This window comes from Callospermophilus lateralis, chromosome 18, assembly GCF_048772815.1.
Source record: "Callospermophilus lateralis isolate mCalLat2 chromosome 18, mCalLat2.hap1, whole genome shotgun sequence".
In the NCBI taxonomy this organism is placed as follows: domain Eukaryota; kingdom Metazoa; phylum Chordata; class Mammalia; order Rodentia; family Sciuridae; genus Callospermophilus; species Callospermophilus lateralis.
The window spans coordinates 6,994,443-7,022,097 of NC_135322.1; the positions used below are offsets into that span (position 1 = coordinate 6,994,443).

The 27,655-nt window shown below is 51.8% G+C and overlaps 2 protein-coding genes across 2 annotated transcripts; one reads left to right on the forward strand and one right to left on the reverse strand.

Annotated features, from left to right (window-relative positions):
- The first annotated feature begins 1,153 nt into the window (after nt 1-1,153).
- On the forward strand, nt 1,154-1,962 carry Pth2 (parathyroid hormone 2). The gene is made up of 2 exons (XM_076837626.1): nt 1,154-1,281; nt 1,788-1,962. The coding sequence occupies exons 1-2, from the start codon at nt 1,157-1,159 to the stop codon at nt 1,960-1,962; spliced, it is 300 nt and encodes a 99-aa protein (XP_076693741.1). The 5' UTR covers nt 1,154-1,156.
- A 3,726-nt stretch (nt 1,963-5,688) lies between these two features.
- Kash5 (KASH domain containing 5) lies at nt 5,689-27,165 on the reverse strand. Its single transcript, XM_076839102.1, has 19 exons — nt 27,123-27,165; nt 24,009-24,113; nt 23,372-23,558; nt 22,851-22,915; nt 21,699-21,765; nt 21,276-21,437; nt 20,590-20,707; nt 20,223-20,273; nt 14,670-14,747; nt 14,324-14,380; nt 13,978-14,037; nt 13,177-13,241; nt 12,928-13,015; nt 12,349-12,471; nt 9,283-9,341; nt 7,640-7,685; nt 6,129-6,193; nt 5,936-6,040; nt 5,689-5,833 (listed from the first exon to the last, which is right to left on the reverse strand). Exons 1-19 carry the CDS (start codon nt 27,163-27,165, stop codon nt 5,689-5,691), a joined length of 1,689 nt encoding a protein of 562 aa, XP_076695217.1.
- Nucleotides 27,166-27,655: the final 490 nt, after the last annotated feature.

The window sequence follows — 27,655 nt, forward strand, 5'->3', positions numbered from 1 at the left end:
AGGGACAGAGATAAAGGACATAGTTCTTTTGTGTCTTTTGAGTGGAGAAGGGAGTTAGTGACTGAGTGATGTGGGGAGGATGTGACCCAAACTACCTTCCCTTTGAAACCAAGGGTCTGGCCCTCTGCCTCGCCCAACCCCCAAAAGCCAAGGATTTAGGTCCTGGTACTTTCCTACCTGAACCCCCTGAGACAGGGCCCCCATTTCCTTCCTATCAGACCCAGGAATGCAGACCTCCAGCTCCCTCCTTCCCCATATTCAGGAATCCAGGTGCCCTGCAATTCCTTCCCAAAGTCAGGAAATAGGGTCCCTGTCCCATCCAATCGTAGACCTAAGAATCCAAGCTCTGTATATGTCCTCTCTGGGGAACTGGGATTCAGATGCTCATGTCCCACGTGAAGCCCTTTGGTACTTCCAGCCTCGCCCCCCCCACTACTGTGGGGCCTGCTCCCTGTCTGCTTTCTCTCTTGGGGGGTCTCTGAACTTGTGCCCCTCTACTGCTATCTTTCCTTTCCTTCTCTCTGGGAGCATTTTCCCTCCACCTTCCACAGGGGCCTGGCTCTCTCTCTCTCTCTCTCTCTCTCTCTCTTCCTGCCTGTGCCTCTCTTCCTCTGCTGCTTCCTTTCTTTCTCTCCTTTCCTTGCTTGGTCACCCTCTTTGTCCTTCCTTCCTGTGACAGTTTCTCCCATTTGTCTGTTTCTCCTCCTTTCTCTTGTTTTCCCTGGCTCTTTCTGTGTCTCTGATTTCTGCTCCTATGGTCCCTCTGCAGTCTCTATTTTTATCCCTCTGACACACCCACCCTGTGCCCACCTCTGTGTCTCGGTCTCTCCCCCTTCCTCTTCTCAGGTCTCAGCTCCTGGTCCCAATTAGTTGGTGGCCGCCAAGGAAGCGGCCAGGCCCCCACCCCGGGCTCCTCATTATCGCAGGCGGCTCCTAATGAGCCTGTGGGGGGAATTGACCGAATGCCCCCAGCCCGGCCTGCGTCACTCCCGCCGGGGGCCGTGGAAAAGATATAAGGGGGCTACAGCGTCGCTGCCCAAGCCCACTGAGCGGTAGGGGACCTGCAGGAGGTTGTTGGGGTGGAGGGAGGATGGGGTCCGGGGTTCTGGTCCGGGTTAGACTGTAGGAGCTTTTCCTTCTCTCTCCTCCACAGGTGATGGAGACCCGCCAGGTGACCAGGAGCCCCCGGGTGCGGCGGCTGCTGCTGCTGCTGTTGCTGCTTGTGCCCTGGGGCACCCGCACTGCCTCAGGTGTGGCCCTGCCTCCTGCCGGGATCTTCAGGTAGGTGCGAGGTCCTGGGAGGGGTGAGAACCCGAGGTGTGCGGAGGGACCCCAGGAGCGGGCGAAGAAACCCAGAGAGAGGACAGAGACTGGCCTGAAGGGGCGGAGGGGATGTTAGGGGGAGGGCGGACCGAGAATCGGCAAGAGAAAGAGATCCCAAAGGCCGATTCCGAGAAAGGAGTAGAGAGACTCGGTGCGGAAACGGATTCCTTCTTGGAGCAACGCTTATTGGGTTCTATTTTGCCAGGTAGTGCGCTGAGCGCTGGGGCCCGACAAGTGCGTGGGACTCGGTCTGGATTCTAAGAGCGATTCCGACCTGGGGAGGGGTGGCGGGGGACAGATATACAGAAACAGAGACACCGACTGAGAGGAGAGGGGACGCGGGGGGGGGGGGCGGGCAGGGAGACCACGGTGCAGTATTGGAGCTTCGAGTTAGACCGCAGGCAGGACCGCCTGCAATGGGCGGGGGCCTGGCCTCAGGAATGGGTCCTTCCGTCTCCCTACAGTCTCCGCACCCCCGGCCGGGCCTCGTGGGGTCCAGTCACCCCACTGTTGCGGCGGAGTCTGGCGCTGGCGGACGACGCGGCCTTCCGAGAGCGTGCGAGGCTGTTGGCCGCCCTCGAGCGCCGCCACTGGCTGAACTCGTACATGCACAAGCTGCTGCTGCTGGACGCGCCCTGAGCGCCCCGCCCACCCCACATTAATAAAGACTCTGCGGCGAGCTCGCGCCTGTGCCTCCTTCCAGCGCCACCCGGGTGTGCGTGCGTGCGTGCGTGCGTGTGTGAGAGAGAGCGCGCGGGCAGCACTGAGTCGGCCACTCGGGTGTCTAGCTCAGTCCCCTCTGCCTCCTTCTCTGGGTCTCTTTCCTCTCTGGGTGTCTGTCCCCGCCTGTTCACCCTCCTGCTTTCCCACTCTTGTGCAGACCTCCGCCTCTTCTCTCTGCTCTTCTGCCTCTCAAACTCATCTTCTCTTCTTAATCACCCTCCCCGCGTTGTCTCTGCTCCACTTTTCAGGACTTCCTTTTCCTTCGGGTCTCCATTTCTCTCCTTCAGTTCTTATTTTCTCTCAATTTCGCACTTTCTCTCTGATCACCTCTAGGCTTCTCCCTGGGCGCGGAGGAAAGAACGCGGACTCTGGCATCTGAGCCCAGGCTCCCCTGAAACTAGCTTTGAGTCATTGGGAAGGGTTTAAGCTCTGTGCACCTCCTTTTCCTCATCTGTCATTGGGATCAAATGAAACCCTCCCAAGAAAAGCCTTCAACACAGCCTGACACGCAGAAAAACGCTTTTATTAGCAAAGTGGTCATTAATTAGCTGCCTCTCGCAGTAGCTCCCAGTAGTTTCTTCTGGATTTCTGAATTGCGACCTTCTTGGGAAACTATCCGGGCCAGTCTCCAGGGAGTGAGTTGGATAGGGGATGGGGAAGACCCCCTGGGTCCAGGTGAAGGAGAAACAACCAAAATCCACCTCTCCCCCAGAGGCCTGACCGTCCTCCAGCTCCGCCCCTCGTTGGAGACCCGACAACTCACTCCTGGCTGCTAGCGGAGCTCACTGAACCCGCGGCGGGTGCGGGGAGGGGCCGAGCAGCTCGTGCGGACCGGGCTCTGGTTGGCCTGAAGAAGAGGGTGGAGCCGAGAGTTGGCGTACAGGAAGAGGGGCGGGGCTGTCAGATTTGTGGAAACTCGCATTTCCGGGAGGCGGTCGGAGTCCCAATTGGCCCTTACTCAGGCTGTCGGGGCGGGACTACGCTTATCTGAGTCAACCGAAAAACCAAGGGTAATCGTAATCCTACAACTGTCCGGTGTTGACACCCCAACCCCCCTGGCTTCGCGCATTCTAGACAAGCGCTGTACCACTGAGCTACACCCCCCAGCCTAAGTTGGCCTAATTTTACAAATAAAGAAACAAGACTGAAAGGAGCAATTTCCCCAAGTTGTTAGAGCTAGTAAGAGACAGAAGGTTAACTGGAATCTAAACTGCACAGGGTCTAAAGTCTAGACTCCCCACTACTCTCAGGAGGAAATGGGTTAAAATGTTAATCTGCAGTTGCTGCATGCCAGTAATTCCCCACTTACTGATAATCCAACCCAGGACCTCCAGTGCTCTACCACTGAGCTACACCCCAGTCCTTTTAAAATATTGAAGCTAAATTGCCGGGGCTGACCTTGAATTTAGGATTCTGCCTTAGCCGCCCCTCCCTGGGGTTCAGGTGTACCCCACAGGGCCAGGATGCCAGGCACTCATTCTAGTACTGCACATGTATTTACTCTTTTAATCTTATGACCTGGCAAGAAAACTTCCTGTTTGCCGGAGAGCGTGGCAGTTGGGTACCTGTCTGGGCTCTTCCCATGCTCCGATTTCTTCTGGATCCCTTGCCTAGCAATAAAGGCCTTTTCACAAAATAGTACCTGGAACTCTTTCCCTCTCCACTCCATTCCCAGGAAAACTCAGCCTTCCCCAGATTTGATTACTATCACATTTGGACTCCTCCTCCAGACCAGGAGCTCAGGACTGAGGGCTCAAGGGTCCAGGCACCAAATGAGCTCTTTCCCCAAACCCACTACTCCTCAAAGGTTTTCCCTGTCTTAGGAATGACCCAACTGTTCACCAGGCCTGGACCAGACCCTGGGTGCTGTCCTTGGTCCTTCTCTCTTCACCCTCCTTCACAGCCTGTCAGTTTCCAGCCCCATGCCTCCTGCCCTGCCTCTCTCTGCTCTTCCCTGCCTCTTCATTCACCTGCCCAGCCCAGCTCAGGCCTCATTCTCTCCTAAGTGGACCACAGCTCAACTCCTCCCACCTCCCTGCCTGCAGCCATACCCCTTCATTCATCCCCTCTCCAGATCCTGGCAGGTAGTTCTCCCGAGTGGGTTCTGCCTTCCCTTGCTCATGCCCTTTCACAGGCACTTGGAAATGAAGTTCAGGTTAGGTTCAAAGCCCTTCATGGGTTCTTGCCCACTTCTTTATTTTCCACTACACTATTTTCCACTACACTGTAACAGCTTCAAATCCTTCCCTGGCTGCAAATCTTTTTTTTTTTTAATCCCCAGTACCAAAAATAAATAAACTAAATCCCAGCAAACGGATGCTGCCTGCCTCTTTCCACACACACTGGTCTCTCTTCTACCACCTATTCTTTACACAGACTGTTACCTCTACCAGTGACACCCTCCCCTGATCACTGTAACCATTCAGAACCTGTCTTTTAAGACTAAAGAATGTCAGTTATCTGGGAAGAATTCCCTGTATAATTTCAGTACCAAGACTGTGTGCTGGACACCAAAGTAGGTGTCCTGTGATATATTTTGGGGGGAGGAGGTTGTTAGTCTCCATATATTCCCCTGTTCCTCCCAAAATATATTACTGGAACCTACTGTGTTTCCAGTACTCAGTCCATGTACTAAAGTTGTTAGGGTGGGAAGGGGCTTGTAGCATTATAATGTATCAAAGCAATGAAGATGGTAAATATCAACAAGGGTGAGAGGTTTTGTAGGAGACAGAAGATTGCCCATTATTGACCTAGGATGCAGTTAGGACTTGGCCAACCCAGGCTCCTACCCATGGGGTGGTGACAGGACAGAGTTAAGGCTCTGATGTTAGGACAGTGCAAGAAGGAAAGAGGGATCAGGGAAGTGTCCAGGAGCCCCTTCCAGGCTGCCTGGCAATGCTTAGGGCTAGAACCTCAGAGGTTACATACTAGAGGTCTACAGGTGACCACTAAGCCTGTTTATGGTCCATGCCATGCAGTGTTTTTCAATAATATGAATGAGTTGCTGTGGCAGGTATTTATCTGCTTTCCCCATATGTACCCTTGCTAACAGATTTGAGTTTGGGCAGCAACATGTCCAGCCCCAGGAAAGGTGCTCAGAGTCCCAGGTCTCCCAGCCTGCCTTGCAGCGAGGGATGGTCCTGACAAACGGCTGGCTAATGAGACTTCAACACAAGACTGTGGGTGACTCTAGAGAGGCAGTGGCTCTCTGTTATGAAAAGCAAGGACACTTCTCCTTCGCCCTGCAGATGTGATGTAGGAAGCTACAACAACTGCCATCTTCTGAGCATGAGGGAAGGGCCAAGAGAATCCCAGAGACCCTGGTCTCTGGCTCTGCTGTGACTCAGCTGTGAGCCCGTGGCTGCTTGCCTTCCTCCAGACTTGTTTGGTGAGGAAATAATTTTTAGTACTGAAGCCATTGCTGGGTGTGTTTTGCTATTATTAAGAAACAGAGTACCCAACAGTAGAAAACCAGGAGACTTCACATAAAAACTCAAGATGGGATGTGGATCCCTATGTACTAGTTCTGGGTGATCCCAAATAACAGTGGCATAACAATGAAGGGAACAGGAGAAAGCTCCCTGAGGGAGCAATGGAACTAGACATTGCTCCCTGGGGAAGGAAAGCAGGATCAGCCCTGCCTCACACTGGTGGGGGCTGCAGGTAGCAGAGCTGCAGGTGGGGCCAGGTAGGGGGCTGGGATGGGCCCAGCAGCAGGACTGAGAGCAGCAGCAGCAGTAGCAGCAGGCCCAGGATCGGGGCTGGGACCAGTGGGTGCTGAGTGACCCTGGTGGGGAAGAAGAAAGGGCTTAGAGTGGGTCCTAGTGGAGCCATGGTCTCTGCAATGTCTGACCATCTCCCCACTTCTGGAAATGCCTCGAGGGCACACCTGAGTCGCTGGGGGTGCAGGCAGCATTGGCCCCAGGGCCTCCTGACTGGGACCAGCTCTTTCACCACAGGCACCAGGGCTTGCTGGAACTCTGACTCAACAGAGCTGCTGGGAAAACAAAAGGGAAGGGAATCACTGCTGAGCTTTTTGTTTGTCCCCCAAGTACCTTTCCTGTCACCATGGGTCCCATTACCTTTCAGGAGAGCTTCCTGGGATGTTTTCAGGGTGAGGGTCTCCCAGAGGGATCGGGGTATCAGTCTGGGAGGATAAAGGAGACAAGGCTGAGGCACTGGATCCTTGAGTGGGAGAGGCCCCTGGTCGGCCCACTGGTGGAGCACAGGAGCTAGTGCAGCTGCTTCTCTGGGACACCCTGCCAGGGTGGGTTCCCAGTTGTACCAGCTCTGGTTGTGTGTTCCTTGGCAAGTACCAGGCCTCTTCATGTTTCGCTTTCCCCTCCTGCTGGTCAGAGATGATGACAGCCCCCACATCATAGGCTTACCATGGAGACTAAATGAGTGAATGTAAGTAAAAAAGGGGGCAGGGCTCAGAACAGAGACTGGTCCAGAGAGCGCTCAATCGATCACTGTGGGAGCGATTCAATATTATCTTCTCAGTCTCCCCATCTGATTTTGGAAATTTCTAAGGCCTCTGAGGGCAGAAGGCCTCCACAGGTGCCCCTGCCTCTATAACAGCACGGGCACTCCTTGATTGGGACAGTCTTCTTGCTGATGCCAGAATCAGCAGGTGCTTTAGGAGTAAAGCCCAAAAAGACTCCTCCAAGGGCCAGGTCCAGCCCACTTTGCTACCTCGTCTCCCTGGAAGGAACTCCTCTCTATAGGTCTGGCCTTCCCGCCCCCAACCCCTTTGTGCCATAGATGATGACAGAAATAAACCAATAAAAACAGAATACTAATTCCAATTGCTATCCTCACTACTACTGGCTACTGGGCAGGCATGGAGCAGGGCCTTTTACCATGTGGTCCTTAACCCTGAGAGCTGGGTGAGGTCATTTCCGTGTTAGCTGTGGGGATGCTGGGGTGGGGCCTGCCTCTGGGGAGGCATGGAGAAGGTGGATTTTGGGACAGGGCTGCTCAGAGCTAAGCTTCCTCAAGGGCAACCATTGTGGCCAGTTTGGACCTTGGAGTCCCAAGTATCCGGACACGGCCAGACATTTGACCAAGCAAACTCCAGTCCAGATCTGGATTCCTCAGTCTGGACTATGACTGCCTTCCCTCTTTTCACCATTTCTTTCCCTTCCTTTGCCTGAGTCAGGCTTGTGCCTCCACCTTGCCCTACACTGTGAGGAGCGAGGGAGCCAGAGTGTGGGGCTCCTTCACCACAGGGTGCTGCACTCTGGAGGGAGTTCTGAGGCTGGCTGGAGAGGGGTGCACTCAGTGTGTGGGTGCATGTACGTATGCATTTATGTAATATGGGGGTGTAGCCACGTCTGTGAGGCCATGGTGTGGTGGCTACAGCCCTGTGTGTGTGGTTGGGGGATCTCCTGGGAACATTCTGGCCGCCCACTGGGCTCCTGGTCTCCCCGCTACCTCACCATCTGCTCTCATTAGCTACAGTGAGGACCTTGTTATCTCTTGACCAAATGATTTTTCTCTGTGCTCCTGAGGAATGGGGGTGTGGGGTGGGGCTGAGGAGAAGCTGATAAGTCAGCTTCTGGGGGCTGGGAGTGGGGCTGGGACTGCCTACCGTGACCAAGCTCTCCGCTTCTTCCTCTTCCTCTCTTCTGGACAACCTGAGTTGACAACAAAGTCACTGTAAACACCCTCCCCATGTGCCTGTGGTGGGGCTGGAAGGTAGCTTTCAAAGCAGGGTCTTCACATAGAATGCCCATGGATGGCCCTGGGGGTACCCTGAAGGGGAATTTTCATCAAATCTTTTGTGTTCCCCCCAAGGGTAAGGGGGCCTCTTTGCTCAGATTCACTTTCTCAGCTGCTACTTTCCCTTTATCCCCCAGCCAGGAACTAAAGCTTGGCTCTCTCAGACCCAGGGCACATGCAGATGCCCTCTTGATTCCCAGTGGCTTGTGCCATTTCCAAAGGAGGCCTCAGAATTCCTGGGTCTCTGAGGACTGGGACTCCAGCTTAGATCTCCCTGTCCCTAGAATCCAACTATTTGAACTCTGCCCCACTCCAGGTAATTTCTCTTAGGTTGTATAAACTCCCTGCCTCTGCTCCTTCTTGAGTCACAGGTACCTGAGTCCCTGCAATGCTTCTTTGGGGACTCAGGTCTCAAGCTGCCCAGGCTGTTTGCTCCAGAGACCTTGCTCCACAGATGTCCACACCTTCACTGAGGACTGGGATCCAGCCCTGTAGCACCATTACCACCAGCATTCTCAGGGTTGTAGCTGTTTCCTCAACTCCTACCCAATACAGGACCTAAGCTTGTAGGCCCAGCCCTGCTCCAGTCAGATGGGGCTCTGATCTGAGACCCAGGCAGTTTCATGTCCATCCCCTCTTGGAGTCAAACCCTCAACCCTGGCTACCTTTGAGGCCACAGTATTTACTACCCCCTCACTCCCAGCTTCCCAATCTGTGGTCACACAGCTCCCCGACTCCGGAAATGCAGATGGCATCAGCACCCCCGCCCCCGCCCCAATGCTCAGCCCCTTCTTCTCTCTATTCCTGATGACGCAGGTGGAGGTCACAGCTCCAGAGCCCCTAGCCCGCCCAATCTCAGCTCTTCCCAGACAAGTCCAATTAGAGGCCATGGCAGGCAGCCTCATTAGTTGCTGCAGCGGGAGCCTGAAAGAGGGGAGGGGCAAGAGGAGGCACCACAAGAAACCAGAGGCTCCAGGGTAAGTTCAGACATCTAGTGCTTTCTTCATGCTCAGAGGCCTGGACTCGCAGGGCTGGAATTCAGGAATATAGACAGAAACTCACCAGAACCCCACATGATCTCACAATTCACTGGGAACTCTCCAAGGGCCTGATCTGGGTTCCCTGGAGGCCTCATTCTCTCCCTCATGTTCAGGGAGAGAATGACTGAGACCCCGAGCTGTCCTATCTGTCTGACAATTGTGTCTTCCTGTCTAAATGTCTCCAGGACTGACTGATTCAGTCCTCCAGGGCCCACTCAAGCATCACGTCCTCAAGAAGCCTCCCTGCTGGCAGAGTCAGGTGCGAATCTTCTGGAACTGTCTGGGTCAGGGTCTGTCTTCCCAAGACCCAGAGGCACGGAGGACTGACTCATCTTCTAGTCCACAGGCCTCAGGGTCCCCTTAGCAAAGACATGACTGTGTGAGCGGAGGGGCATGTCCCCACTGTGAACATCCATGGATGGGACATCGCCCAGAGGCAGAGGGAAGGCTCAATGGGGAACAAGCTTCTTACCGCAGCAATGGCGCCTTTGTTCCTTCTTCAAGATGTGCTGTCTCTCCCTCGGGGTTGCTCTGTGCAAACAAAAAAGTCAGCTCTAGGGCTAGGGACATAGCTCAGTTGGTAGAGTGCTTACCTTGCATGCCCAAGGCCCTGAGTTCAATCCCCAGCACCACAAACAACAAAAAAGGCCAGCTCTCCCCTGACTTTTCTCACTCAGATGCTCATCCCTGAGGGTCAGTCACACCCATCCCATGCCATGCCCACTCTCCTCACGTCTCAGACCCCACATACAATGGCTCTCCTGGTTGCAACCTGACCATGAACTGACCACTGTCTTCTAAGCTCTCCTCTTCTTCCCCACTACTTAGAGATGACTCTGTTATCTCTCCAGGGGCAGAAGCCAAAAATGCCATTGTTATTGATTCTGTTAAGGCTCCTTTTGCTGTAGGACCCAGTAAACCAGGTCCTCTAAATCCCTGGGACACCTCCAAAATCTCTCATTCTCACCTGGGTCCACAAGGAGGTCAGAGTTCCCAACCCCCTTCTCCTCCCTGGTTCCCAGTCTTGGGGGGCCCCATCTGCTCTCCCTCAGGACCCAGGGACCTCCGTTTTCTCCACAGATATCTCATTGTTGCCTATGACCTCAACTGCCAACTTGACACTGTTTTCTAAATACATTGCCTCTGGCCTTGTGTACCCAACTGCCTCTGATAGCCCTGTTGTCCCTCAAGATGTCACTTCATGGTCACAAGATAAGCTCAGTGTCTTTCCTTCTCTTTTCTCATGATCACCCTCTCTCTGCAGCCCATCTGTCCCCAGCCCTGTCCCTTTACCCTAACTCTCTGTCCCTTTTTCTCCATCTCTAGGATCCTTCCCTGACACAGGCTCCATCCTCCTTGCCCCAGCCTTCTCCCTGGCCTTACTGCCTCTGGTTGGTCCCAGACGGTTCTTTCTATGCTCAGAGCTGATCCAGTACCTCCTTGCTCACAACTATTTTGTGATTTTATGGAAAAAAACCCAATCTTGTAGCTTGGTCAGGTTCCTTTCATTAACTTCCTAGCCTCATCCCTTGAATTCCCCGCCAGCTACCCTGTACTCCCCTCTAGCTACCCTGTACTCCCCCCACAGCTGCCCGGTGCTCCCAAGTTAGTACTGGTCTTACACCCCAAGGCCTTGCACAGGCTGTTCCCAGGAAGGCCTCATTCCTTGAACAACTTAGCATCTTTTCTCAAAATAAGTTCTCACGTCAGTTTCCCTTTGACCCCCATCCCCATCTCCCAGACACTCCTTCTCTGAGCGCCACTGTCCTGCACTGGAGTGGCCCATCTGCATGCTCTATCAGGCCTTCAGCATAGAAGGGCCTGGACCTGAGTGACCCAGCTGTGTGTCCTGGCCCAGCCCAGTGGCACCCTGAGGCCTGGATCAGCCTTCCCCCTCTCAGGCCTCTCACTCAGGAGCACCTGAGAGCTCAAACCAGAAGCCCAATCTAACTTTCATTTCCTTTGAGGGCTGTGGCTCTGCCCCAAGAGGCTGAGACTGGACCTGTGATCTTTCTCTGAGCCTCATTTTCTCATGAATTCTAGGATGAGGTCTGAGAATGCCCACCTCTTCACTTAGCAAGAGAGCTAAGTGAAAAGCACTGGTGTAAAGAGAGATGACAGGCCTCTCAACCCAGTGAAAAAGTGACCAGAGGAACAAATTTCTCCTTAAGGATAGTGAGAAGGTTTGAAGTGGTATAGTTTTTAAGAAAATACAATTTTTTGTGGGGGGGGGGATTTAACTCAGGGCACTGGACCATTGAACCACATCCCCAGCCTTATTTTGTATTTTATTTAGGGACAGGGTCTCACTGAGTTGCTCAGCGCCTTGCTGTTGCTGAGGCTGGCTTTGAACTCACAATTTTCCTGCCTCAGCCTCCTGAGCTGCTGGAATTACAGGTGTGTGCCACTGTGCCCAGCAAGAAATTTCAGTATTTTTTATAAAGCTGGGAATATATATTTTTTTTCATTTACAATGCTGGATGGGGATCAAACCCAGGGTCTCATGTGTGTTAGGCAAGTGCTTTATCACTGAGCTATACTCAAGTTCACTGACTATTTTAACAAAAAAATTATTTTGTCATGAAACATCCCCTTTTTAGGTTGTGGACACTGAGGAAAACTTAACTCAGTTCTTTCAAATGATATTGAAATATTGTTCAGATAATTATGGGAGTTAGAAGACAATGATTATTTCTGAGGTCAAGATCTAATAGTGAGCTTGCTAAGCTTTTCTTAAAAATGCCTCGTGGCTGGGCATGGTGGCTCACACCTGTAATCCCAGCAGCTCAGAAGGCTGAGGCAGGAGGATCAGAAGTCCAAAGCCAGCCTCAGCAATTTATCGAGTCCCTAAGCAAATTAGCCAGATTCTGTGTCAAAATTTAAAAAAAAAAAAAAAAAAAAAGTGTCTCCTCTTCAAAACATAAATGCTTGCTGGGCATGATGGACATACCTGTAATTCCAGCTACTCTGGAAGCTGAGGCAGAAGAATCTCAAGTTCAAGGTCAGCAGTGAGTGAGTGAGACTGAGTGAGACACCCCCACACCCCCCTGCTGCCCCCACCCCCCCTCAAAACAAAGAAAAAGGGCTGAGGAGGTAGTTACATGGTAGCACTTGCCCACATGTGCAAAACCCTGGTTTTGATCCCCAGTACTGGGAAGAAAAAAAAAAGAAAACCACAAATGCTTAATGTATCCTTATGGCCACAGGATATACAACTTACTTATCTTCCTACAGAATTAAGTAAGGTGATTCCTGACAGTGTTTTCTGAAAAAAGAAAACACCAAAAGCCACAGCCCAGTCGTATGTTCACTTTGTTCTCTGGTGTCTCCCATGACAGCAGGCAATCCCTGGAGGGCAGGGATGGGGTCACGTTTGGCTTGTGGCTGGATGTCCAGCATACAGCAGATCCTCAATAAACATTTGTTCATTGAATGGGAAACAAGTAAAAGGAGGAGCCAAAGTGAGTGGCCCATGGAGTTGTTCTCCCCTTTTCCAGTTCCTAGACTCTTGTGGTCTCAGATACCCGTCCCTGCTCACCTGTGCCCCAGCTAGGATTTCAGATGAAAATCCAGTTTCCTCCTGGGGCTCATTGATGACCTCCTCCCACTGCCATACTCCACACAGGGGACTGGAGAGATCAGAACCTGCCATTTCCTGTTTCTGTGAGGAAGTTGTTTCAGAGTCAGAGAGGGTCACACTAAGGCACAAGATAAGGTTAGAGATGGAGCTGCAGATGGGCTTAGTGTGGGGCTGGGAATAGGATGGGAGGTGGAAAAGGCCTGGTATGGAGCTGAGGTTGGGAGGGCATGGAAGGAAGAATAGGAAAGGGTTTGGTGCTGGGGACTGGGTTAGAGATAGTTAAGGAATAGATGGCCATGGCGGGCAGACAGGATAGAGATGGTCAATGCCGGGTCAGGTTGGGCCTGGCACTGGCAATGGCTCTGGGGCTGGGATCTGAGACACAGAGAGAGTTAGAGAGGATTGGGAGTCTCTTTGGCAGCCAATTGCCCAGGGTTCTGAAGCCCTGGGCTGGGCCAGGTGTGAGAGTCAAGTGGGGAGACATTTGGAGTTTCTGTCTTGGTGGCCCTCAGGATATTCCAAGGGTACTAGGCTCACCTGACAAATGGCCTCAATCTCCAAGCCCAGTGATGTGGGCACCAGCGTCGTCCAGCCTGCGCTTCTTGCCTGGGCCTCTTCCAATAAGCTGGCCACACAGACAGGCACCGGAAGGCTATCTCCTGGCCTGCCTGCAACTGTCAGTAAGCCTGCCTGGGGTCCCTGCCCTGCCCACCTTCAGCTGGAGGCCAGGGTGTCCCTGCCTTTGGGTTCCTTCCTGCCTCCTCCCACTTCCAACATGCCACTCACTCTTCTGGTCCCTCACTGGTCTGATTCAGCTGTTCCTCCAGGTGTGAGATTTCCAGTCTCAGTTCCTGTGAGCGAGGTGGAACATGGTGATACCTATCTTGCCACTTTGATCCACCCGCCCCAACACACACTGGGCTCCTCTTCTGTATCCCCTTCACTTCCCCAGACAAATACCACCAAAGGACCAGGGGAAAGAAAGCAGAGAGAAACAAGAATTCAGAGAAGGGCTGGGGATGTAGCTCAGTTGGTAGAGTGCTTGCCTTGCATGCACAAGGCCCTGGGTCCAATACCCAGCACCATTAAAAGAAAAAAAAAATCAGAGAGAGGCAGAAAGCAAGAGGAACCAAGAACGGAAAACAGCCAGGAAATTTAAGAGAAGGAAAGCAGAAGCAGAGACATGGAAAAGTGGGAGACACAGATGGTGAAAGACTCAGAGAGAAACACAGGGTGTGAGACCAGAGACCAGAGTTGCCCAGAGAGACTGGTAGCCTTGACCCAGTGTCAGAGACAAGAACTCCAGCGAGCCCAAGCAGAAACACAGAAATGGGGAAGATGCTGGAGAAGACACCACAGAGAATGAAACCGAGAAATACAGAGTGAGGGAGGAAGGAAAAGAGAAAAAGTGCAAAGAAAAAGAGATGGAAAGAGAGCCACAGTCATGTAGCACGGATAAAAGAAATTAGATGTGCAGACTTGAAAAAAGATCCATGAAGACAGAAAGAGGCACGGGAAGGAGAGGCAGCAAAATTTCAGAAATGATGGAGGTAAAGAGAGCCAAGGTGGACAGAAGGCATTGGCTACCTGCGTGGTCATTCTGTACTCCTCCAAAGTCTTGGCCAAGCTCTCCGTGTGGCGAGTACGCTGGGAAAGCCCAAAGCTGACTGAGTTTGGGTGCTCCCCAGACCAGGGTTGCTGGCATTGGGGTCCAGCTGGGGTTCAGGGGGTAGAGCTAGGGCCCAAGTAGAACACTGGGGAAAAGAGCTTCTAAATCCTGTGGAGTCACACTTATGACCTGGGGAAACCCTCCGACCCCTCTGGTTTGTGTATCCAGGAATCAGATCCAGGTGGACTTTTCTTGCCAGACTAGGGGCTGAGAACAGCAGGTGTACATGGAAGGCAAGTCCATTTCCCTCCCCAGCCCCCTCACCTCAGACAGGATGGCGTCTCGTTGGCAAATGAGGCGTTCATACTCATAGAGCTGCCGCTGCCAAGGAAGGAGCCTGTCCATCTCTCTGGCCTCCCTGGTTCCCCTTGGCCTTCCCTCCTCTGGCCTGCCCCACTCTCCCAGGGCTCTTTCCTCAAATGCCCAATTCCTGAGCATTAGCTGCACTGCAGGGAATTTCAGCCCAGCTGTCTGGGTGGCCCTGGGAGCCTGAGAGCTTGATCTTGATGGAAGACCCTGCTCTGAGCAGGTCTCAGTGGCTCTAACTGGTGGTGGTGAAAATGGCCCCAGGGAGGGTGGGAAGTTCCCGGGCACCAGGGAGGGGCTGCACCTTCAAAGCATCCTTCTCTGTGGCCAGCTCCTCACTCCTCCTCCTCACTCCATCCCGCTCAGCCAGTAGCTTCCCATTCTAGAGGAAGGAAGAGCCCACCAGTCACATTCATGACACTAACAGCTGACATCTGATGAATACTTGATGTGCATCCTAAGCACTTTATAATAAGCTTAGTCCCTAATTAATTCCTTCAGCCATCCTAGTGAGACCTCAGCTATATCTTCTCTGTGTGTGGCTTCCCATCAATAAAAAGAGAGATAAACAGGACTTACTTCATGGGATTGCTGTGAGGGTTAAATGGATTAATAAAACTTTCTAACACTTAGCACTTTGCATATGTTAATGTACTAATTATCCTCTGTTTTAAAGATAAAGGCAACTTGGGCACAGAAGGATTGAGCAACTTGTCCCAGGTAGTAATTCACGCCAACACATGTTGATGAACGTTAGTGGGAACAAATCATTTAGAATAGTGTTATATGTGCCTGGCATGTGCCACATAATGGGTAAATGTTAACATTTACCTATCTATTTATTAAATAATATTTACCAGGTATTTATATATTATATGATATATAAACTTTTAACTTTGCACTATATTTTTTTTTTGGTGGGAGTTGAATCTAGGGCCTTGCACTTACTTGCTACACAAGTGCTCTATCACTGAATTATATCCCCAGACCTTTTAGAATTTTTTAAAAAATTCTGAGACAGTTGCCCAGGCTTGTCTTGTACTTGAGTGAGATCCTGCTGCTTCAGCCTCCCGAGTATGTAGGGTTACAGGTATGTGCTACTGTGCCTGGCACAATTTTTTTTGGGGGGGTTACCGGGGATTGAACTCAGGGGCACTGGACCACATCGCCAGTCCTATTTTGTATTTTATTTAGAGACAGGGTCTCACTGAGTTGCTTAGTGCCTCACCATTGCAGAGTCTGGCTTTGAACTCGGGCATCCTCCTGTCTCAGCCTCCCAAGACACTGGGATTACGGGCATGTGCCACTGCACTCAGCCTGGCACAATTTTTTAAACACACACAAGAATGGTGTAACAAAGCACCATTATCCATATTATCTGTCATTCAGTTCCAATTATCATATTCATTTTCCCAGTTTTATTCCTTTTCTTTAGAGTTTAAACTAGATGTAAAGCAAACCCCAGGCATCATATTATTTTACCATAGCCATTCTGGCATTTATCTCCTACTTGAGGACTTATTTCCTTTAGTAAAATCACAAGGCCATTATTACCCTCTCCCAAATTAGCAGTGATTTATAGTATCATCTCATACTCAGTGTTCGCTGTTTTCATTTTGGTTGTCTCCAAAATGTCTTTAATGGTTGGTTTGAATGAGGATCCAAACAAGGCCTACCATCGACTCAAATATTTCATTTCTTTTAATGTAACAATAATCTCTCCCTGGTACTTTATAGGTCCTTCATCTGTGGAAGAAACCAGGTCATCTGCCCTGTAGAGTTGGTACATTTGCATTTGGCCAATATCATTCTTGCTCTCTATGGTGATACTCACCAAATACCCCTGTCATTATTTCCTTTAAGCAGGTTGGTATACTCAGGACTCTGTCCAGACTTTTTTTGGTACCAGGGATTGAACTCAGGGGCACTTAACCACTGAGTCACATCCCAGCTATTTTTTATTTAGAGACAGGGTCTCACTAAGTTGCTGAGGCTGGCTTTGAATTTAAGATCCTCTTGCCTCACTCTCCTGAGCCTCTGGGGTTACAGGTGTGCAACACCGTGTTGGGGTTTTTCACACTCTTGTTCTGTGCTTTCATAAGAAGACGTCAGAGGTGGTGCTGTACACCTCACACTATACCCTTCAGGAGAAATGCCATGTCTGACTGTCCTAACTATTCCTTCTTTTATGGAAGACATGGGAGGTAGAGTCACTGAAACTTGGCCAAGGTTATGTGGAGGAAGAATGGACTCAAAACTCAGTCTGTGTGATTCTAAATCCTCTGAGTCAGATGCATCTCCGAGGGAGAACAGGGCACAGAGAAAATCAGTTTCACCTTGGCCATAAGGAGTTCAGAGTAGATGATGCTAATGCACCAGGGGTTCTGAAGAGGCCCAGGGCCTGAAAGTGGGAACAGAGCCAGAGGCCTCCTGAGGCAGCAGTGCTTGGATTGTCCTCAGGGGCAAAGGGAGTTATCTGGAAAGAAACCAAGGCCAGGAGAGGGCAGCCCACACCAGATTCAAGTTCCAGTCTTAAGTCTTTAGGCACCAACAGCCTTACAAGTTTCCCTGAGATGATGTGGTCACCAGGAGATGCATATCAGGCGGCACAGAGGCATTCCAGAACTCCCTTTCACCCAAAGCACTCCTGGTGCCCCAGGGGACACAGGCAAGTTCCTCTCTCTCCAGCCAGCCAGGCTCCAAGTCCTCCATCAGCCGCCCTCGCTCTGTCTCAGCAGGCCTGGGCTGCCAGGTGAAGGACTGAGGAAGGACAGGCCAGGAGTGCTGTGTCAACATCTGTCCACCTGGTTGGGGATTTGCAGACCAGATCCTGAGCCACTCTGCAGGGAGCCTGGTTACTCATCTGCTCCTGCCTCCTTCTGCAGTAAACTAAGCTGGCTCTGTGGGTCCTCCAAAGGAAGACTGCCCAGAGCTTCAGAGCTCTGAGTGTCTTGTTACTCCAGCATTATCCTCTGTAACTTGAGAACTCAATCTATAGATGCTCGCTAGGCAGCTGTGGGCGAGGGGAAGGAACCAAGAATAGCTCTAGTTCATCGAGCGCCTAGGATGTCCCCAGCACTGCTCAAGGCACTTGATCTGGCAGTGGGCCTTAAGGTGGGGGTGGGGGGTTAGAGACCACTGGCTGCCATTCACCCTTCTTGTTCCTTTTGTTTTTATCAAGGATTCACTCTGGCAAGAAGAGTGCCAGCCTCATACTTGAGGATGAAGAAGAAGGAAATCTTGGCAGATCTGGGGGATATGGCTGGTTATCAAATGTAGCAGGCATTCTTATCCTTTCTTGTTTGCCTCCCAGACTAGCGACAGGCTGAGGATTTTCTGACCCTTCCTGTGATCCAGTTCTAGCTGGTGCGAAAGGAGAAGTGTGCTGGGGGTGAGGAGTGAGGCACGGGGCAAGGGGCTTCTGGAGAAGCTTTTTCTTTTCATGAAGGAAAAAGCCATCAGAGGGGTATTTTTTGGTACCTCCTGGTCCTGCTTTGAATGAGAACAAGAGGCTGGGAGCTCTTGAGTCATTTGTGTTAATGAAGCCATAAGCAGACAAAAAAGCCCAGTGAGTCACCAAACCAACCTAGAGACCACCTCCTTAAGAGCCACCCCCACCCCAGCCCCATACAGGGGACTGAACCCAGGGCATCACACACACTAAGCAAATACTCCACCACTGAGCTGCATTCCCAGCCCCTTTATTTTATTTTGAGATAGGATCTCACTAAATTGTCCAAGCTGGCCTCAAACTTGTGATCCTCATGCCTCAGTCCCCCAAGTACCTGGGACTACAGGTGTGTGCCATCATGCCCAGCCATGGGTTTGGTGAAGGAAATGCATGTCCTTCAAATTGAAGTTGCAATTTCCTTGATATTCTCTTCCTTAGAATATCATGAACCCATTGGTGGCCATATTATATCAGGGAGCTGTTGGCTATAATTGTTGGGTGCCAATGAGTTGTTAGGAAGGAGGTTCTTCCAGGGAAAACTTTTTCCTCATTCTTAAAAAAATGTTCTGCAAGAACTCGTCATATCCTGTCTACACTCGTGCCTCACATTGCAGCAGCCATCCTGCTGTGAGATCTCACTGCTCCAGCGGGGAGATTTTTCAAGGAAAAGCCACAGAAGAGCAGAAAAATTTTGGATTTCAGTGTGAAAGTCATAAACCAGATGTTGGACAAAGAGATTTGGGGGAAATAGATGATGTGCTCAGACTAGGCAGAGATCCTTAGAGCTGCAATAGGGTGCAGGAGAGTGAGAACACATAGCAATAGACTGAAAATGGGCCAGAACAATTCCTAAGCCCTGAGCCATCATCCCTAAGCCCTGAGCTACCTGTGAAGAGCAAACAGGACGTATGCAGTAGACCACAGAACCGTTGGAGAGTCTGGAGATCTGAGAGGCCCTGTGTCCCCTTCTCAGCTCAGTCTTAGAATCATGAAGGGGTAGGAATGATAGAGTAGAAATGGCTGTGTCGGGAATGGAGGGAGAGGCCCCAGTGAAATCCCTGTGGGCTTTCATAGAGAAGTGGCCAAACCTTCTCTGTGGCCCTGAAAGAGTTCAGAAATGGTCAAGTGAGAGACCCAGCCCTGATAAGGATCCTGCCAGGAGTTGCATCTAGGACCGTTAAGTTCAGAGATCTGAAGGCCATGCTGGCCTCCCCATGGATGTGGAGGTGACAAAGGCTGAGAAACAGATGGAATGAAGATCACTGATCTTGTGAACAGCAGAGGGGACAGACATTGAGGACCTTCTGCTTCCTGGAGACCCTGTGTGGATCGCCTGCAACTTAGATGCTACCTTGGTCAGGGGAGTGGAGGCAGTAGTGATGAGTTTCATCAATTGATGCATGTGTTTCATCCTAAGAGAACTAGACAGACCCACAATGAACTAAGATGATGTTTCCTGTTTCAGATGAAATGGAGCTAGAATTAGACTGAACTTCATATGATATGGTAGGCAAAGGGCAAAATTTAATCTTTTCAACCAACCTACTGAACAGGTAATCCTCCTCCTTGGTCTTGGAGAATGAAACTAAGGCTTGGGGGCTGGGGTGTAGCTCAATGGGAAAGAGTCTGCCTAGTTTGCATAAGGCCCTGGGTTCCATTCCTAGTACAGCAAAAACAAAAAACTAAAGCTTGGAAAGGAAAAGCCACACACTGAAAGTCTGCCTCTTGTATCATTGGTAGAGACGGGGTCTACATTCAAGACTCACTTCAAAACCTTTCAAAGTCTATGTTCTTCTTTTTTCTCTCATATTACTGGGGATAGAACCCAGGACTCAGTGCTCTACCACTGAGCTAAATCCTCAGCCTTTTACATTTTATTTTGAGACAGGATCTTGCTAAATTGCCCTGGTTGGCCTTAAACTTGTGAACCTCTTGCATTAGCTTTCTGAGTAGCTGGGATTACAGGTATGCACACCACCATACCTGGAAAAATCTGTTCTTTTTACCATAAAAAATGCTAATACATACTAACTCTTAGGGAGCATTTCCTGTGTGTCCTACCTTGTGTCTGAAACTTTCCAAGTTATGTTCTGGTTTAAATCTCACACAACCCAAGGGAGATGCCACTGTTTTACTCATTGTACAGACAAAGACAGTGAGATGACAAGAGGGAATGGCACATGCTTATTATGTATGTGGCTTTACTGTGAACCCAGGCACTGGCCCTGTGCTCCAAGCTCTTGTCATCAATGATCTCAGGGATATTCACAAATCATTGGGATGCTGAGGTCTCCCTCTGCAGGCTTTAGTTTGAACTTAGGCTGCTGGGGTGTTACAGGAGGCAGGGTTAGAGCTAGGAAGCCCTTGAGGACTAGGGAATAAGGGGTGATACGGGCCTCAGCTTACCTCCTCCTGCAGAGTCTCCACCTCCGCCACCAGGTACTGCTGCTCTTTTTCCTGACCAACCCCAGAGAGAGGAGGAAGGCTTCAGTTCCAGTCTCCTAGCTCTCATAGTACCCTTTTCCCACCCAGGGAACACATCAGGGCCTGGGGTCATTGAAGCACAGGGCTGGGAGAATGGCTCCAAATGTCGCCATTATCAGGAGAATGGTGGTAGGCAGGCCTGAGAAAGTCTGGGAACTGTAAGACCTGGAGTGAAAGAGGAAACCAGGTGACCTCGCCCCTTCCCACTTCACTGCTAGGCTCTGTTGCTCTCACTCCAGGAAGGAGAGAAGAGGCAGGGCATCTTTTGTCTGCCAGGGTCAGCACCCACCGTCTGCCGGGCCTGGGCCAGAAGGCTGCGATTCTTCTCTTCCAGGCTTTTGGCCAGAGACTTCAGGTCTTCCAGCTCCTCATCCACTGCCTTGGCAAACTGCAGAGCCTGCTGGGTACTGAGCAGTGCAGGGGCAGAGGAGCCACAAGAAGAGAGGAAGGCAGAAATGCAGAGATAGATCCACTCAGACAGCAGCCACAGAGAAATCTCAGGCTGGAGTGGGGAGTACAGAGACCTAGAGGTAGGGAGGCAGAGATAGAGAGGGCAGGACAAAGACCCAGAAAGAAGAAAGGACAGAGACCAAGAGATAAGAGTGGGACAGAGATCCAGTTTCAACTTAAAAGACTGAGGAGGTGGGACAGAGACCTATAGAGAGTAGGAGACTAAAACACTGGGACTGTGACAGACATGAGGCACAAGGAACACAGAGAAAAGAAAAAACCAAAGATATGGAGAGTCAGAGAGAGCTGGAGAGGAATAAAGAGAGAAGTCTGAACCCAGAGGGAAATACAGGCAGACTAGAACAGACAGGTTGAGAGACATGACTCAGAGAGAAACAAGGGAGAAAGATACAGACAGAGGGGGAAGAAGAAATGGACAGGTGCAGAGTCAAAGTCACTAAGCAGGAGAGCAGAGAGACAGGCTGGGGTTGCGGGAAGACGGAGGCAGAGTAGGGGCATAGCCACCTGCGAAGCTGCCTGCGCAGGGCCAAGATCTCCTCCGTGAGGCGTGCTGACCCCTCCTCGGCTGTCTCCACGCTGCGCTGTAGTTTGGCATTCTCCCCAGCCAGACGCCGGTTACTGAGTTCCAGGTCCTCCAGGCTGCTCAGAAGGTCAGCTGTGGCAGGCCTGGCGGTAGCAAAGGGGCTGTGGTCACTGCCAGAGTCCCTGCCTCCTTTCCCAGGTCAGTAGAGGTTCTGGTGGTGGGGAGACAGGGCTCTTCTGTTGAAACAGAAACAGGAGTGAGACTCCTCTGCTCTTTCTAGGCTATCAACAGGCCTGTGTGCCTCGCCCATGACGCAGAGGACCCCAATCCCTACCCCGACCTGGGCAGGCAGGAGAAAACAGGGCTAGGGTGGGAGAAGCAGGGAGGGGTCTGAGGATAGGTACATCTCGGGTCTGGTGTCTTCGCCTCCAAAACTCTCCAGGTTGGCTGGCTCCTCAGCTTCTGGGAATCCTGGAGGGAGACAAGAGGGTACTGGACTCCACCTTAAATGTCAGTGTGCCCCAGGGCTCTGGGCTCGCCCTTCCTCTGACTGCTCCTCTGCTGCTCCCTTCACTCTGGGTGATCTCTTGGGCTCCCAGGGCTTTAGTTACCCCCATCATGAAGAACTTCTGCTCCTCATCTACTCTGAGCTCAGACTGGATCTTCTGAATAGCCCCACTTTCCTATTCCTTATGCCCAACACTGGGCAGTACATCAACTTCCCCAAACCTGTTCCTCTTCCCAGTTCCCATGCCATCCAAGAGCCCCTGAGCTTACCTAGCTCCCGCCTCCTCCTCAACCTGAACCCAGGTCCATCCCTGTACCCTGATTCTCTGCTCCACTCCTACTCTCTGTCCCCTGCTGACCCCTGCCCTGTGTCCTCCCTAACCTCCTGGCCTCTGGTCTCCCCCTCCTGTCCTTCCCCTATTGGCCCAGAGTTCACCTGTCTCTCCTCAGCTCATAGTCTTTCCATGGCTCCAAGGCTGATGAAGGAGGTCTGAGATAATATCAAGAAAACTGCATTTTTGTGTGTGTGTGTGAGAGAGAAATATCACATGGCCACTTTTTAGCAGACAGCCACCTAGCTGTGAGATCCTAGGCACAGGATGGTGAGCAAACCAACCAACCAACAACAAGGAAGGGGCCTCACCTGGTGAGCAGGACTGGCTAGGAGGGAAAGGCCTGCAGGCTTGTGAGCTGGTGGGGAGCCCGGAGGTGGGCCTGGGGCATTCCCTGGCTTCCCAAGGCAAGAGGGACTTCGGCCCAAGAGTGTGAAGAGGAAGTAGGCAGGGCCTTGTAGGCCTCTGTAATAGGGCTAGTTTGGGGAGAAGGGTTAGAAATAATCCCCAAGGCGGAGGGAAAAAAACCCAAAAGTTAAAGTGAGGATAGTGGGCAGGGGGCAGTCACAGAGACACCTAGAAAGCCAAACTCACAGCTCCAGGCTGGAACAAAGGTCCTTGCTTGGTTGTACCTTATCTCTTGCTCTGCCCCATGGGAAGTCCCCCCACTGGCTGACCCTGGACCTGCCTGCTTCATTCTATATATAGCAATCTCACCAGATGGCAGTTGCTGGGAGGTCAGGGCTCCCTCCAAGGCGGTCTCCTCTCCAAGCTCTAATCCCCTGTTATCAAAGGGATGAGGCTTAGGGCCCCCCTGCAGCCAACCCACAATCCTGACCTGTCACTGCAGGGGGATTGTGGGTGGGAGGAGGGGACAGGTCAGGTGAGAGAGGCACTGTGGGAAGGAAGGTGAGGCCAGATGGTGACTACCCAGGGCCAGATGGAAGAGCAGGAGGGGCAGGGACTGGGTTTGGTGAAGGGATGGGGGACCTCTGTCAGCCCCCCAAAGCACTCCCCATATCTTCAGCCCCCGTTTATTTCTGTCCCCTCCCCCATGCCTCTTTATCCCAGGCATTTTGTCCTCAGCCCCCCCGACCCCATCTCTTCGCTTTTTCTCTTCCTCAGTCTTATTCCAACCACAGTAGGTCCCCGGGTCTGCGGATGCAAGCTGCAAAACCAGGTATGAGGTTGGCTTTTAGGACTTCTCAGAGGAGGGGGTTGGCCATGTAGGAACTCACCCACGCAGCTGACAGGCAGCAATCCAGTTCCGCATGACAACCAGGAAGGTGTCCAAGTCCACAGTGGCCCCAGGGCCCTCCCCTTTGGGGTCCAGGCTTCGGGCCAATGTTTGGAGGCGAGAATCCTGGGGGCCCTGGCCTGTCACAGCTTCCAGGTACGCCAGCACGTGGGTCACAGCCACGGTGCCTGGGACAGAGCATACCATGAAAGAGATTGGGTGGGTGAGGCCAGGCAGTGGCTTGGGAACAGGATGTCACTGGCTAGGTTTGTGGCATCCCTGTCCCATAGCTTGGTGGAGACACCTTGGGCAAGTCCCTTCCTCTCTGTCAAATTTTCCACCTGGAAATGAAACCCAGTCACCCCACCTCACAGAGTGGGCCAAAGAGGATCAAGTCAAGGGCAGTACTGTGTGCCTCTCCAGGCATTGTGGCTGCCTCCTTCCCCACTAGACACCAGAAGTCCCACCCCTCTTCTGTCAAGGGCCCCAGTTCTCATTTTGAAAGGCCGCCATTCCTTTATTCACGGAGTCACCCATTTGCTCCAAGAAGCTGTAGCCCAGTCCTCTCTCTATGGCTCCAGTTCCCAGACCCCCATCCTCTCCCTCTGCTCCCCGAACCCCCAACCTGCCCCTCCCACCTGTCCTCTGAGGGTCACAAGCTTCAAACGTGGAGTTGAGTATCTGCTCCTCTAAGCTGAGCAATGGTCCTGGGCTCACCTCCTCAGGCTGCTCCCAGAGATACACTGAGGAGACAAGAGGGCCCAACCCACCAGTCAGAGGACCAAAGGAAAGAGGGTGACACAGGTCCTAGGTCCCTGGGCTCCACAAAGGGGAGGGAGTTCACTGGGAGCTGCCTGGGGCTGGGGCTGGTAGCTTTGGGTGGGGAGGCAACATGAGGGTCTTTGAATAACTCTCCCCATCCCTGCCATGTGTGTCTTCTCTTTCAGGCCAGAAATTCTGTGTATCCCATGTGTCAGGAACCCAGATAACAAGCTCTGAGATCACCCTAGCCTCCTCTCTTCTCCACCCTCCCAAGCTGAGCTCAGAGGAAGAGGCAGGAGGACAAAGAGAGGAGTCTGGGAGGAGCAGAGTGTGAAGGGGGCCCAGGAGCCAGGAACAATCCAATAAAGCGCGGGCAGCCTGCATCGATCCTGCCTGCTGCATCTCCGGTCTCCCAAGTCTCTCTCCACCTGGCATCCCCAGGCAAGGGTGGCAATAACACGGTTCTGAGATGTGGAGGAGTGGGACAATTCCAGCAAGGTGGGCAGTGACAGAACGATTAGGACCTGCATCAGGTGTCAGACAACCTGGGGTCAGAGCCTGGCTGCGTGTCTCTGGACAAGAGGCTTCTCCTTTTGCAGCCTCAGTCTCCACAATGGTAACGTGGGGGATGGGTAGAGCAACCCCCTTTCCCAGGGCTAGGAGGGCTAGATCTGTGTATGTGAAGAACATGTGGATGTCTGTTTCCCAGGGTCTGTTTGCCTACTACTGTATTCACCATGACTTCACACAGCAGGAACTCAAAATATGCTCTGCAACATGAGGAGATTCTCTTCTCCAGGCACCACTGGATTGGCTCAACCTCTCTCTCAGGGTTGGAAGTAACTTTTCAGGTCCCTGCCTTGGCCTTGGACACCTGGAGTCAGCAGCTCACTGAACACAGGTTGCAGGGTTGGGTAACCTGGGCTCAAGTTTGAATGGGGCAAGGGTCCCTCTAAGCCTCAGTTGCTTCTTCTGGAAAAAGGGGAGTGATATTACCTCCCTCCAAGAGAAAAAGTGAAGCAAAATCTTGAAAGGCTCTGCCTGGCAGAGGTCCTGGCATGTGATAGAGACTCAAAAATAGAATTGAACATCTATTGAGCATTTAGTAGGTGCCAGGCCTCTTCTGAGGGCTTCACATGAACCAGGGGAGGCTGCTATGTTAGCCCTGCTTTACAGATGAGGGATTGAGGCACCAAGTACTTAGAAATTTGCCCAAGGTCACCTGTCCAAAACAGGAGTCATCTTTCTCATCCCTCTTAACTTTTCTTTGTTGTGGGAAAAATTTGATGCCCTCTAGTTGAACCTATTCTTCTTGGTTCAGCCCTTGGAAAGGAAAACGGGGGACCCAGGGCTGGGGGAGGCAAGGTTTTAACTACAGTCTGGTTTCTTCCTTAGTGTCCACCCCATGTTATAGATAAGGACTCTGTGGCCCAGTGAGTTCACCTGCCCAAATCTGCTGCCCAAGAAAAGCCAAGCTGGGTAGATCATACTGTCTCTGAGGACCAGCACATCTGCAGGGCATTGAAGGAATATGTCACTATTTCTGTTCTATTCTCTCTCCTTTATTTCCGTCCTCAGTGTCTCTCTGTCCTTGCCTCTTCTCTAGTTTTCTCTCCATTTTTTCCCCAATCTCTATTACTAGTGTTCCCCCTCTTTGTCTCCATGTCCCTTGCCCCTATTTTCTTTTCTGTCTCTCCATCTCTGTACTTCTCTTCCCATGTCTTGGTGACTCTGTTCCCTGAGTCTTCTCTTTACTTCTTCTGTTGTATCTCTGTTTCCTCCCCGACCTGCTTTCTCCATCTCCATCTCTGGGTGTGTCCCTCATTTTCCTTCCAGAGCCTCCCAGAGGCTCAGCCCTTGCTCATGGTTCCTGGAGGCCGCACGCCCTCTGCTGGTGTGGGCGAAGTTTAGCTTGTGGTCACTAGGCCATCAGCCTGTGCTTGGGTTCCCCCATCCTAGTGTCTGCCTCTGATTCTCCTATCTGGAAAGCCTCCTGGGGCCAGAGTCCAGTCCTGGGGCCTTGAAAAAAAAGCTGAAGGTTGTGCTCTGTGATGCCTGAGAGCCTCTAAGAAGGCTGCTGCTTCTCCTGTCAGACTGAGTTCTCCTGGTTAGCGGAGAGGGTGACCCAGAAGCTGCCTTCCAAGCAGGCTATCACACCCACACATCTGCATCCATCCATTCGCTTGGCAACAGTAACTGAGTTCCTACTATGCTTCAGGCATTACTCTAGGGAAATGCCATTGATAGGGCAGCCACTTGCTACATGTGGCTCTTCAGCACTTGAACTGGGTGGAGTGTGAATTGAGAAGTTTTGTTAGTATAAAGTATACATTAGATCTGAAGACTTAATACCTCAGTACATATTAATACTGGTTACAAGCAGAAAAGATACCAGTTTGAATATATAAGGTTAAATAATATCTATTATTACCATTCATTTCCCTTGTTTCCTTTCCTTTTAATATAACTAAAAATTACATATTACTGGCATGATACTTCTGTGAGCTAGCACTCTCTAGGGACTGGGAATACCAAAATGAATAAAACAGACGCTGCCTTGTGGAGCTCATGCTTTAGGGAAGAAACAGAGACTAAACAGGTGACAAACAGATGCCAGTGCTCTGAAGATAAGGGAAGCAGGGAAGGCAAAAGAGTGACAGAGTAGCTGCTTTACCTAGAGTAAGAGGTGCCATCCCAGCATCAACCTGAGTTGGAGGAGGGGTGAGTATGTGGGCAACTGGGGAAGGGTGCTCCTGGTGAGTGGCACAGCATGTGCAAAGATCTCTGCTCTTGCACAGCTCAACCTTCCCTGAGCAGGTGAGCTAGGAGGGCGTGTACAAAGTAGGCATTTAATTCACCACCGCTTCTTCCTGCCCAGCCTGCTCAGTGACCCAAGCCATGTCTCCCAAGAGTCCAAGTCACAGCCTGATGCCCATTCACCCCCAACTCTCTCTCCCTCCTCCAAGACAAACAAAGGCTCAAACACCTACTTTCTGCAGCGGGACCACCAGCCCGGCCCTCTGGCAGGTCCATTGGCCACTCCTGCCGCTCCACAGCTGCTATTGAAGCTACCAGCCTCCCTCCATCACTGTAAGGGATGGGAAAGGGACCAGCTGCCCAGAGAGCTCCTGGAAGGACAAGCAGGGGAATGTTTTTCTCAGATTATCACCCTTAGGTGGGGATCTACCCGCCCACTTGTGCCCCAGGCCCTCTGGGCTCTCAGAACCTGTTTCCACCCCCGCCTCAACCTGACAGCTCCTGCTCCGACCTGTTTTATGGATTGGAAGTGTGGGCTGGCAAAGGGGGTCTGAGGAGTGGGTAAGCAGAGATCAAAGTGGGGGCGCTAGTGGGTGGGAGCCACTACTCCCCCTAGGAAGATAATGTGGCCTTCCCTCTTCCCCCAGCTTGTCAAGTCCCTAGCCCCATCCTTTTTTCCCAATGACTCTTCTTTCCCACACCCCTGCCTTGGGCCTGCAATGTCCTCTCCCTGGGCTTGTCCATAGGGCCAAGTCTAGCTCCATAG